This window comes from Syngnathus scovelli, chromosome 10 (assembly GCF_024217435.2).
Source record: "Syngnathus scovelli strain Florida chromosome 10, RoL_Ssco_1.2, whole genome shotgun sequence".
Classification (NCBI taxonomy): Eukaryota; Metazoa; Chordata; class Actinopteri; order Syngnathiformes; family Syngnathidae; genus Syngnathus; species Syngnathus scovelli.
The window spans coordinates 4976877-4989777 of NC_090856.1; the positions used below are offsets into that span (position 1 = coordinate 4976877).

At 46.3% G+C, this 12901-nt stretch overlaps 2 protein-coding genes and 1 long non-coding RNA gene across 3 annotated transcripts in view; 1 reads left to right on the forward strand and 2 right to left on the reverse strand.

The window, feature by feature from the left end:
* On the reverse strand, positions 1 to 4670 carry LOC125966423 (uncharacterized). Its single transcript, XR_007480340.2, has 5 exons — positions 4547 to 4670; positions 4374 to 4459; positions 3480 to 3616; positions 2181 to 3398; positions 1 to 2087 (listed from the first exon to the last, which is right to left on the reverse strand). It is a non-coding gene; the product is annotated as an uncharacterized lncRNA (long non-coding RNA).
* Positions 1264 to 10638, forward strand: si:dkey-110c1.10 (unconventional myosin-Va). Its single transcript, XM_049716887.2, has 35 exons — positions 1264 to 1438; positions 1998 to 2108; positions 2169 to 2337; positions 2490 to 2634; positions 2697 to 2853; positions 2925 to 3068; positions 3148 to 3229; positions 3295 to 3402; positions 3482 to 3594; positions 3686 to 3954; positions 4021 to 4102; positions 4340 to 4480; positions 4550 to 4681; positions 4749 to 4832; positions 4919 to 5020; positions 5091 to 5188; positions 5263 to 5349; positions 5422 to 5742; positions 5808 to 5964; positions 6032 to 6271; positions 6351 to 6569; positions 6641 to 6734; positions 6791 to 6939; positions 7010 to 7204; positions 7282 to 7382; positions 7456 to 7564; positions 7694 to 7790; positions 7878 to 8000; positions 8114 to 8265; positions 8371 to 8460; positions 8626 to 8758; positions 8826 to 9087; positions 9169 to 9343; positions 9450 to 9530; positions 9763 to 10638. The coding sequence occupies exons 1-35, from the start codon at positions 1412 to 1414 to the stop codon at positions 9922 to 9924; spliced, it is 4911 nt and encodes a 1636-aa protein (XP_049572844.1). The 5' UTR covers positions 1264 to 1411; the 3' UTR covers positions 9925 to 10638.
* The window catches only part of unc13a (unc-13 homolog A (C. elegans)), a 23392-nt gene continuing 20443 nt past the window's right edge, over positions 9953 to 12901 (reverse strand). The window contains exon 42 of the mRNA XM_068652120.1: positions 9953 to 12894. Coding sequence (XP_068508221.1) covers positions 12606 to 12894 — 289 coding nt within the window. The 3' untranslated portion in view covers positions 9953 to 12605. The remainder of the gene's footprint in view (positions 12895 to 12901) is intronic.

Consider the following 12901-nt stretch of genomic DNA (forward strand, 5'->3'; position numbering starts at 1 on the left):
CAAGTTTTAACATAAATGTTTATTAAAAATAATAATATTAAAAGCAAATTTCAAACCAGCAATCTAATGTGAAATTGCAGTAGATATATTGGATAACAATATTTAAGCGTACACGTTATTTAAAAACGACTATAAGTGTTATACTACGATACAAGTGTTTACCAGCTCAGTGGCCGGAGAGGAGAGTGTCCGCCCTGAGATTGGGAGGTCGTGGGTTCGAACCCCGGCCGAGTCATACCAGTGACTATAACAATGGTACCCATTTCTTCCCTGCTTGGCACTCAGTGTAAGGGGTTGAAATGGGGCCCCCCCCCTGCTGCTCATGATCATTGGGACTTTTGGCACTCAGTGAAGGGCATCGAAAGTAACAAGTAGACTGAGACTCAAACCGCAGCTGTTCTCTTGCCAGGTATAAAAGATGTGGAGCCTCGCAGACAGGGGGGGGGAAGGGGCTGCTAACACCTTTGCTTTTGGGCCACTCGAATATTTGCAGAGACTTCACTCTGACATCGGTTGAATAAAATATTTTCCCAATCAGCCGTGTGTCACTGGAGTGTTCCTTCTCTGGGCCAGCCGTCGTCCACCAAGTGTTTTTTTGAAGACCAGCGAAGCAACAAAGACCATTCACCACAATAACAATATTTAGGCGTATACACGTTATTTAAAAAATACTATAAGTGTTATAAAATCAAGATAATCTCCCCGTTGGACGGCGCATCCCTTCATGCAATAAAGTTAGCCGTTAGCTTGGAGAAAACGTGCATAAAAGAAGTGGTGTTTCAGTGAGTGGTTCTTTCTTTCCTTGGCAAATCGTAAATCGACATTCTGCCTTACATAGTTCACGCCAGGAGGAAGACGCAACACGTTCACCGACTGATCCGTTGATGCACGGGAAGGAATTGACTCGTTCGCGAACGGGAAAGTCAGGATTAGTTCCTTCACTCATGCGTTCTCACGATGAACTGGAAATGCAAATCACTCACTGATTCGTTCACTCAGAAATTTGTTTGTTGGTGGACGGGAAATGAAATCCCCAATTCGTTCGTAAACCGGAAGTGACGTCATTTTCTTCTTCGTTTTGTTTTACGGCGAGGCGGCACCAGCCTCAATGCGCATTACCGACACCTACTGGTTGAAGTCATATGAACTGACAAAAGAACGAATCACTTTAGGAAGTGATTCGTTCACTCTTGTTCACTGAAAAGATTCGTTCTTTTGAACCCATCGTTCAGTCACGAGCCAACATTAGTAACAAGTCAATTCCCACCCAATCAGCTGCAGACTCACCTGCGTGCGTGTGTTTTAATGTGAACAAAGTGCACATGCACCCACAGATAGGGACGTTTTCCTATGTGGAAAATCCCTTTGCTTGTTTTTGTCTTCTCGGATGCTTTTTGACACCTAATTGAAGATGGCGACACTGCAGCTGTACACCAAGGTAGCAATGCTGTGTTCTATTATTTTAAATCACATTGATATGTATGGAGGAATGGCAACTAGATTTTATATTAAAATATTGTCTTTGGGCCTTTTCCACACAAAGGTATTTGCATTTCTCCACGTGTCTCTGAGCACTTAAATCTCAGTTAATTGTTTAATTTTTTTCTTTTGTTTTTCAATGACTATTTTAATTTGATCTCAGGTCCATATATCATATTTTTATCCGATAAATACTGCAAACCAAGTCCTCCATTTTGAGAATGATTTTGAAGTGTGTAGTCAAATGCAGTTTTCTCAGGTGAAGATGAAATACACTAATATCCATATTCTTAAATATTCTAGGTTATATAGTGCTTTATTCATGCACTCATCACAGTATAGTCATGCATAATGGCTTATCTACGTAGACTTTTAAAGTGGGATGGCCAGTGTTAATTTGTAAGCCTTTTTAAGAGCTTTTTATGCTGATGGCTGTCAAATGTTTCAGGAAGCAATGTTGGGGCAATTAAAAATCAGAGTGTCACTGTTTTGGCTCATATCCCGGATTCTTTTACCAGGGGGCCAACGTGTGGACTCCTGATCCGGATGCAGTCTGGGTGTCGGCCCAGCTCGTTCAGGACTACACACCTGATGACAAGCATGTGCTGCTGCGGTTTTCAGGAGGGAAGGTGAGACAATAAAACAAAGTTAAAAATGAAAATGAAATTAAATATTTTCTCCACTGACAGGAGTCACTTTACCCGGTGGCGGCGCCGTCCGACCTTCCTCCGCTAGCTAACCCTGACATCTCAGAAGGCGAGAATGACCTGACAGCACTTAGCTTCCTCCATGAGCCTGCCATCTTGCACAACCTCCGCGTTCGCTTCCTGGACTACAACAGCATCTACACTTACTGCGGTGAGCATGTGACACCATATGGACAAAAAGTATTGGGACACACCTCATATTAATATTCAATAAAAAAAATAGATATTCAATATTCACATTTATTTTCTAAAAATGGAAACAACAGAGTTGTGCCAATTAAATAAACCTAAAATGTTTGCTAGGTATCGTGCTGGTGGCTGTCAATCCCTACGATGAGCTCCCCATCTACGGCGAGGAGGTGATTGACGCCTACAGCGGTCAGGACATGGCCGAGCTGGAGCCTCACATCTTCTCTGTGGCGGAGAACGCTTATCGCACCATGATCAGGTCAGCCTCGACTCAAGCTCTTGACCTTTATCTCTTTGGCTAACATGCCGTCCCATTCACAGGGAGGAGAAAAATCAGTCCATCATCATCAGCGGCGAGTCGGGTTCCGGCAAAACGGTCTCGGCCAAATTCACCATGAGGTACTTTGCGGTGGTGGGAGGAGCCGCTCAGCAGACCAGTGTGGAGGACAAGGTGCTGGCCTCCAATCCTATCATGGAGGTAATGTGCGGAAACAACAAAGGTTTCTATTACTACTTTGTCTAGTCCAGTAAAACATATTTTGCGTGAAGGCCATCGGGAATGCCAAAACCACCAGGAACGACAACAGCAGTCGCTTTGGGAAATACATCCAAATCGGTTTTGGCAGGAAAGGAGACATCATCGGGGCCAACATGAGCACCTACCTGCTGGAGAAGTCTAGAGTGGTCTTTCAGGTGCAGAATATTTGTGGCAAAAAACTTGCAGTCTTACTCTATATGAAATATTAACTTTGTATATTTTTGCATACATTAGTCAGCAGCAGAGAGGAACTACCACATCTTCTACCAGCTGTGTGCCTCCAGACAACTGCCTGAAATGAGATCGCTTAAACTGGGTGAGACGTGACTATTAAAAAAATACTTATTTAATTCATTCACTTGTTTTTTTTTTTTTATCCAGCTGCTCCTGAATATTTTCGCTACACAAACCAAGGAGGAGATGCAAAAATTGCTGGGACTGATGACGTGATGGAAATGGAGCGCACTCGCAATGCTTTCACCATCCTGGGTAGGATTAAATAAAAAATATAAATAAATAAATAAATAAGTTACATTTGATCCACATTTTTTTTCTGTTGGACTTACAGGCATCCTTCCTGACCAGCAAATGGAGCTCTTCAGAATCCTGGCAGCTGTTCTCCACTTGGGCAATGTGAAGATTTCAGGCAGTGGACGCACTTCTGATCGTTCTTATATTGATGTGAGTCTCCAATTTTCCTTTACTGAACAAAATAAAAATATTAAAATATGACACAAATGTGAAGAAATGATCAAGCGTTGTCTTCTTTTAGGCAGATGACAGTTCTATGGCTATCTTCTGCAAGCTTCTGGGTGTAGAAGCCGCCCACATGGCCCATTGGCTATGCCATCGCAGGTTGGTGCTAGCGGGCGACACGCTGAGCAAGCCTATGACGGGTCAGCAAGCCATCGAGGCTCGAGATGCTCTGGCCAAGCATATCTATGAGCAGATGTTCAAGTGGACCGTGCACAGACTCAACTCTGCCCTACGTAGTCAGGCAGGTCGTGCCAAAACCTTCATAGGAGTGCTGGACATCTATGGGTGAGGAGCTGCATCTATGTTTTTTGAATTCTCGCCATCAACTCACAAGTCTTCATCTATGGGCAGCTTTGAGACCTTTGAGCGGAACAGCTTCGAGCAGTTTTGTATCAACTACGCCAATGAAAAACTGCAACAGCAGTTCAACAGGGTGAGTTACAGTATATGACACCTCATGTCAGCCAACATTTTTTTTTTCTCCCAGAGTGGCCATAGTATTGAATTTTGTGGAATGTCTCCAGTTTTCCACTGTAATGGCAACCAATGTAAAAATGGGTGGGCTTAAAATAGAGCCTTGTGGAACACCACCACCAGTTTCTATCTCAGTTTAAGCGAATATTATTCCAATAGACTCTGACATGTATCTACTCCTTAATGATTTGCGCAGCACGTGTTCTACCTGGAGCAGGAGGAGTACATACGTGAGGAGCTGACATGGAGCAGGATCGAGTTCAGCGACAATCAGCAGTGTATTCATCTCATTGAAGGACAGCTTGGCCTCTTGGACCTGTTGGATGAGGAGTGCAGGGTTAGTGTTGGCCAGCTGCAACCAGTTGAGAGATGCTTATCAAGTTCTGTTCTTATTTGGACTCACCAGATGCCCAAAGGTTCAGACGACAGTTGGATCCAGAAGCTGTACGACCAGCACCTGACCAGCCGACGTCATCCCAACTTCCGCAAACCTCGCACGTCCAACACCGCCTTCATCATTAAGCACTTTGCTGACACAGTGCGTGACGCAGATTCCTCATTTTTCTACTATTTAAAAAGTTAAAAGTGTGTATTTGTTTCCGCAGGTGCAATACGAATGTGGCGGCTTCCTCGATAAGAATCGAGACACCGTTTTTGAGGAGTTGGTCAATGTTATGAAAGCAAGTCAGGTTAGACGTGTGTCTGTGCTTTGAAAATCCAGCATCCTTGAGCTTGTCCAAAACTTCGGAGTTAAAACTCAGTATGTGTTTTTCAGTCGGAGCTGGTGGCCGAGTTGTTCCAACAGCAAGGAAAGGGGACCAGTGTGGCCAATGGACGAAGAGCCCAGAGAGAACACAAGTTGACCGTGGGCTTTCAGGTGAACCTTCCCATTCCTGCTCCAGCGTCTCCTTGGTCTTTTTCAACAAACACCCCATTTTTTTCTCCAGTTCCGTCAGTCCTTGCAGATGCTGATGGACACTCTGAACAGCACCACACCTCACTATGTCCGCTGTATCAAATCAAACGACCTCAAGGAGCCTTTTATGTGAGCCGTGGGCTTCCTTCAAAGCTATCACTGATGGCTTTGCCTTCAAACTGAATTTTTTTTTTACTTGTCAGGTTTGACCCAAAGAGGACGGTGCAGCAGTTGAGAGCATGTGGAGTGCTGGAGACAATCCGAATCAGCGCTGCTGGTTTTCCATCCAGGTTATGACTCCTGGGTTCTTCACTGCAACAAATGGGTCATTGAGAACTTCAGTTTTATTGTTCTTTCCCCAGATGGACGTACGAGGAGTTCTTCTTGAGGTATCGTGTTCTGCTGCGAGGGTGCCAGCGCTGGGAGGAGGCTCGGCTCGCATGCCAGCAGGCTTTGCCTCAGCTCATCCCCACCCCGGACCAATACGTCTTCGGAAAGACCAAAGTCTTTTTCCGGGCCGGGCAGGTGGCTCTTCTGGAGAGGTTGAGAGCGGAGAGGCTTCGAGCGGCTGCTGTGAAAATTCAGAGTTGCGTCAGAGGGTGGCTGGCCCGGATTTACTACAGCAGAACCCTTGGGGCCATTGTCGTCTTACAAAGATACTGGAGAGGAGCGCTAGCAAGGCGGTGAGCTCACGTTTGTTAGCACGTCTGCGTTCAGGTTCTGAGGTTCAAAAACACACATCTTGCAGTTTGGCTCAGACCCTGCGGTACACCAAGGCTGCTTTGGTAATCCAGAAGACTTACCGCATGCTGGTGGACAGACGCATGTTCCTCCTGGTCCGCCAAGCCACCATCATCATCCAGGCCTTAGTCAGGGGCACACTAACCCGTCGTCAGTACCGACTGGTTAGTGTTTTATAATCCTCTGCTTTCCTGGTTCAAACAAAATGTCAAACGCGACATCTTTGGTTAGTTTGTGGCCGAGCGAGCCGCCACGCTGCTCCAGGCCAGAGTTCGAGGGTGGTTGGCGAGGAGAAGCTTCACCAGGTTGCGAGCGGCCGTTGTGTTGGCGCAGTGTTGCGTACGTCGCAAGGCTGCCAGAAAGGAGCTGCTGAAGCTCAAGACGGAAGCTCGCTCGGTGGAGAGGTACCGAGAGCTCAACAAAGGCATGGAGGTCAAACTGATGCAGCTGCAGATGAGAGCAGACCAGGAGGTGCGTCATTATGTCATGTGATCAAATGAAGTCATTTTACATTTTCAGGACTGATATGAAATACTAACGATGTATGCAGGCCAGGGAGAGCGCCGCCCTTAAAGAGACCTTGCGTGTCGAGCGGGAGGTTGCCACCACTGAACTGGCTGCTCTGAGGGCAAAAATTGAGAAGCTGGAAGCCCATCAGAAGGACGTCACTCCTTCTCCTGCACCTTGTTCCATTGTGAACCAGGAGACGGAGCAGGAAAAGAAGCGAGCGGAGGAGAAGGCTGCTCAGGAGCTACTGCAGCTAAAACAAGTAGCTGTCACCGTAACTTTGTTTTTGGATTGAGTTCATGAATTATTTTGATTTCTTTGTGAATCTTGAAGGAGGTGGAGACACTGCAGAGAGAAAAGGCCTCACTTAGCGCAGAAACAGAACGTCTCTCTGCAAGCCTACTTCAGCAGGAACAAGCACAAGAAGGTACCACGTGTCACTTTGGCTTTGCTGTCTTTTTCCAACCCGTGGTCTCGGTGCAGCTCTTGTGCAGCAAGCGGCGTCCCAGGCCACGGCGGCTATGAGCGGCGAGCTTGACGAGGAGAGGAGAAAGCACCAGGGCCTCCTGCGGGAATTCACCAGGCTGGAGCAGCGATACGACAACCTGAGGGAGATGAGCCAGCTTACTGAGGTTCACAACCAACACAAAAATTAGTTGGAAACTTTTGGGGCAAGCGTAAAGGTCTGAATCCTCCATCCAGGGCACCAGGGGCCTCAGGAGATCCGACTCGGCGCTAAGCTCAGAGCCTCTGTCGCCCTCACCGCAATCCCTCACCCCGCGCTCCCTCTCCCCCTTCCCGTCCGCCTACCCATCCCCAGAGGAGGTTCGCCGAGTCAGCGTGACGTCTCCCAACACGGAGGGAGGCTTCACGGAGTGGACTTTGGAAACGCCAATGGTTCGGGACACATTTGTGTTCTGATGCAACACCATTGTTGACTTTCTGTTTTGCTCAGTTGTGGTGCATGCTTGCAGGAACAGCTGATGGACAAGATGGGCTTCACCAAAGAGTATGGCGGTGAGCTGAAAGGAGAAGACTTGGCACACGCCTACGACACAGTACGAGTAGCCAACAAGTGAGTCACTCATTCATCTTCACATCATTAACAGTAACGATTAACTCGCAATTAATTTGTTTGTCCCTCTGAGGTTTTTGGAGAGCCAGTTGCTGAATCAGCGCAATCAGTGGGCGGAGGAAGTGGAGAGGCTGAGATGTCAGCTGCTTCGAGTTAGCTCGGGTTCGTCTTCTCATCAGCAGGTAGCATCAATCCATTTTCGATTGTCCTAATTTGGGTTAGGGTTGATAAGCGGACTTTTAACTAACGACGCTAATGAGCCACATGCTGCTTCACCAAGTCTGAAGTCTTGTAAACATTTGCGTGCGTAGGACCTTCTGGAGGCCAGCGAGCAGGAGTGTGCAAGGCTGAGGAAGGAACTGAAGGAACTTCGGAACACCGTTCCATTCCGGCGACTCCTTACCCAAGGTGAAATATTATTATATTCATTTTTGGGACGTTTGGCCATCTCAAACTCACTAAAGGTTTTGGATTTGGTGTATTTTTCCTTCCTAGTTTTGCCATCAGTGTTCCCCACTGATGGCTCGCCTTTAGCCCAGCAGAAAGGACCTACAACGGCCGGACTTCTGGAATGCAAGAGACGAGATGATAGCAAACTCATCAAGAATCTCATCACTGGTGATAACTCCAAAATCTTATTATTTTTACATTGTAGTCATACTTCAGATATTTAAGTTAAAAGGTAGGACATCCACTGCTAAGTAGGTATGACCTTCTGTCTTTGTGTCCAGATGTCCGGGCAGACGTGGGCGTGTCGCTGGCTCCCGGGCTGGCGGCAAGCGTGGTCTTCCTGTGTGTTCGGCAGGCGGACATCAGGGGCGATCAAACTGCCGCTTTGTCGCTGTGTCGTGCCGCCGTCGCCGCCATGAAGACGACTCTGAAGGTAACCTTGGATGATTTGTTGAACAGAAACCGCACCTGCACAAAAACCAAATCTTACAAATGCAAAATTTTTGGGAAGGATTGGTAATGATGTTTTTCTCGACAGAAACACAACAGTGATTTAGACATGACTGCTTTGTGGCTGAAAAACATCAGTCTGTTGCACGACCTGCTGACTCAGCATGGTCCAAAACAGGTGAGAAGCACATGTGTACACACACTGAGAGGCCACCAAAGACATAATTCAGGATTGTTTGTGTGTGTATGCGAGTGAGGAAAAAAAATTCTGAAGTGTTTTAGTAGGAAGTGTGAGAGAGGTCATCCCGAGTGCAGCTCATGGCCTTCCATATGTCTATTTTAGCTGTGTGTCCGTGAGGACTTGTCGCCGCTGACCTTTGATATTGGCAATCTGAGCCACACGCTGAGCGAGCTCCGCATCCAAGCCTACCAGCAGCTCGTCTCCATCACTGAGCAACGCCTGCAGAGCTTCATAGGTAGCGCCAGAATCCAGACCTCAACCCGCCGTCTTCATGCTAACCATCTTCATCTCATCCTTTTCAGCCGTTGCCTTGTTGGAGGGCGAAGACATTCCGACGGGCTCTAGAAGGCAAGCGGGTCCGGCGGAAGGGGCGGACGCTCCCACCGTGGCTCGAGTGTTGAAGGAGTTGGGCGCCCTTCACGCCGCCATGTCCCGTCAGGCTTTGCCCGCGGCGCTGATGGAGCACGCCTTCCACCAGCTGGTCTACTTCATGTCCGCCTCGGCCCTCAACAGCCTGCTGCTCAGGAAGGACGTGTGCTGCTGCAGCCGCGGGATACACATACGGTACAAGAGATATTGAAGAAGAGATCAATCGATTTTTAAATCACAAAACATACTTACTTGAAAGTCCCTTATGTGGTTTAGCCTGAACTTAAGTCAGCTTGAGGAGTGGCTGCGTGACCGCGGTCTGCAGACCGAGGGTGCCATGTCCTCCCTGGCGCCTCTCATCCAGGCAGCTCAGCTGCTGCAGGTCGGGAAGAACACCGAGGCGGACGCTCATGCACTTGTGCAGGCCTGCACCGCCCTCAGCGGCCAGCAGGTGATTCATGACCTTTTGCTGGACACAAAAAAAAAAAAAAAATCAAGCTTCCTTGAAAGATGCATTTCAAAAGGTCAACAAGCTAAGTTGTCGTTGTGTTGAGCAGATTGTGAAGATTCTTACCAACTACACGCCTCATGGTGATGTTGAGGAAAGAGTCTCGCTGAATTTTGTCCGCCTGGTCCAGGTACTGCTTACATTTCACCACTCACACACGGTCACTAATTGGGTGTATTAATGAACCACAGAATTTATTTATTTTTTTTTTTTTGGGTAACCTATCCACCATTATTTATGAGAAATATTTTCTATTTGCTGTTTTTGTGCTCAGCACAAAGCGATTACTGTAATGTATTACTCTGGCGCCATCTATTGGGAGTTCTTTTTATACAGAAAATATCAATTCTACTTCTTCTCAGGGCCTCCTCAAAGACCGCATAGATGCTCAACCTCGCCAGTTCCTCCTGGAAGTAAAGCGCGTCTTTCCCGTCACGTTTCCCGTCCAAGTGCTGCCCGCCATCCACGCGGACAACTTGGTCATCCCGGACTCCCTTAAATTAACCTTTCTACGCAGAGTGTGAGCTTTTTTTCTGTCAAAATCAAACCTAATTGAAATTTGCCATCTTTTATTGGAAGCAGAACACAACAAGACTGTCGTCCCAATAACTCCCAGAAACATAAATATTAAAAAAAAAGAGATATAAACATCTTGTGTATAAAAAAAGTCCCATGCGACTACTTTGCAACACTTCACATCATCATCATCATCAGTTATAAATATTTATATATATTCACAAACATTTAAAAATAGAAAAGAAGCTATCAAAATAAAGGAGACAAATTATTACACGTGCTGGCAAAAAAAAGTTTTTTTCAAAATTAAAATTTCTTTTTGTTACAGCGTTCCTCTCATGCACCATTAGTGGAAGTACAAGACGTGCATGTGGGGCAGAACATGCACGTCTGCCTCTTGGTAGTGTGCTTTGTAATTATTTTTTTTTTGCTTGTGCTTCAATCCCATAACTTCTGCATGCCTCTGAAAAATGTCATTGAATTTCGAGCTATTGTCCGCATGTTCGGCTAATTTTTTATCCCTGTAAATGCGCACACGCTTCCATGTGCGTGAAGGACAGAAACATCCACTCAATCATTACCTTCCTTGAGCCACACTGACAAGAAGAAAAAGTTAAAAAAAATTGAACTTTTACCCTTACTGCATTGAATGTATTCTTGTGATATTTTGCAAATTAATCTGAAATTTTTACCTGAATAAAGTTATATGGTGACCTGAAAAACCTCAATTTTTTGAGTTAAATGTTAAATTTTTTTTTCTTCTTCTCTGTGAGTCCATGACATTTCTTCAGACGCCTACTCATGAATTTTTGTTAAATTTCTCGCAGATCTTCTGATTAAAAAATAAAAAATTCAATCTCCACTAAAGCTGCAGCAAACATTTGGCCCTTGACATTACATATATGTTTTTCAAAACAATATATCCAACACTTGTGCTGATATTAGAATAGGAATATCCACCATGTAAACATTATGAGACATCTTATAAAAAAATGAAAGACATTAGATTCTATGGATCAGATGCATAGAGTTCCAATCTAACACGAGAAGGCTCGGCCTGCCTAACTCAAGCTCATCACAGGCCCAAATAAGACCACAAATATACACCCTGTATATGACCTCAACTATTTTTCTCTAAAATGTAATGGTTAGTTTTTTTTAATAGACTGGCAAGAATCACAATAGATGGAATTGGCTAAACCGTTCCAATACTTCTGCTTCATTTTCAGGACTTGATAGCAGATACCCTGTGATCTGTAAACTTGACATGCTCTTCTGATTAGAAAAGGGCTAGTTTGGTCATTTTAGTATGGCCTACCGCAAGGGGGTGTCGACCTCCAGTCCTCGAGGGGCCGCGTTCCAATATATTTTCCAAGTGACCCTCGTTAAACACACGTGAGTGAAAAGATCAGTTCATTTTCCCCTTCTGCAGGAACCTAACTTTTCACACAGGTGCTCTTAACGAGGGAATCTCGGAAAACATGTTGGAATGCGGCCCCCGAGGACTGGAGTTTGACACACATAGCCTAACAGGTAACTAAAAGAGGAAAAGAAAAAAAAAAGCCAAACCCCTCAAGGTCCATGTCAGATGCAGACCGGGTGCAGTGGGGAGCTTCAGCCCTTTTTTGCAGCGGTCCCACTTGACGGACAATGACTTGTGCTTGGTGTCATAATAGCAACCCACGTTTACTTGGCACCTTCCACTTGGAATGTTTACACTGGTAAGAAATAAAACGAAGCAAACCGAGACACGAAAAGCGCACTATGATCTTGTGTTGCTTACTGGCAAGGCAACACACACTCGTATATTTCTACATACACACGTGCACTTGTCATCACAAAGACGGCGGCGGGTGTACGAGACAGAAGGCATTGAGGGTGTCAGGCAGTGTGCTCTGTTCCACCATCTAACATCATCCCCGAATATACTGGAACTTCACGTATGATTCATGATTACACTCAGAGTTCCATCTGTAGAAATATAATCTGAAAGACAATAGTAACATAGTTGCACTTCGACGTGTTCATCTGACGTAATTTTTTTCCCTGCGATCCTTCCTATCATAGTTCCTCCTTCTTGGAATGTTTGGCATCCAACATACTTTCTTTCACAAGAAATATAAAACCCTGTGCGGCCGATTGACATGTGATGTGTGTCAGAAAAGTTCCAGGACTAGTGTCGTAAAGCCCCTTCAGTGTGTCAGACGACCAACTGGGACATCTACAAAGAGATCCTGAGTGTGTGAGAAGAGGCGAGAGTTGTGTGTGGCTGCTCACTATGCCCTGAGCATCTGACAGTTCCTTGCCATGAAGGACTGCCATGCTGGAGCAAACTCCCGTGTGTTTTTTTTTTTTCTCTCTCTTGGCCATGCTCAATTGGGTCATCAAGGGAACCCATTTTAAAGACGTGGACAACATCAAAATGGCCATGACTAGGTGTCTTGACATAGTTTGATGTCTATTCTCACAGAGGATAAAGAATATATGCCTTTGAGTGACTCCCCCATTTGCGTTCAAATTGCACCTCCGTATCTACTTTTCGACACTAGTCCTGGAACTTTTCTGACACGCAAACTTCGCGATTCAACTTGACCACAAAGATGGCTGATGTGATCCATAATGATAAACACGCCCCCATCGGAATGAACGTATATACATCACCAAACACGATCAGGGTTGGGGGGGGCGGTTAGCCGCGGCCTTCCTCGGCCGAGCGTTGGTCTGACTTGAGCTTGACGAACTCCTTGGCCACGTCGTCGTTGTTGCGCTGCGACAGGATGCGCAGCACGGTCAGGCCCGTCTCGTCCATGTGGATGCGTTTGCCCAGGGGCAGCCAGCAGGCCACGCTGCCCTTGGAGGCCACGTCCTTCAGCTGCAGCACGGCCATGCCCACCGTGCGGTCCTCGCGGGCGAAGCAGTAGTCCTTAACGCACACCTGCAGCTCGTAGCACTCGGGGCCCACCTCGCTGCTTAGCGTGCTGATGG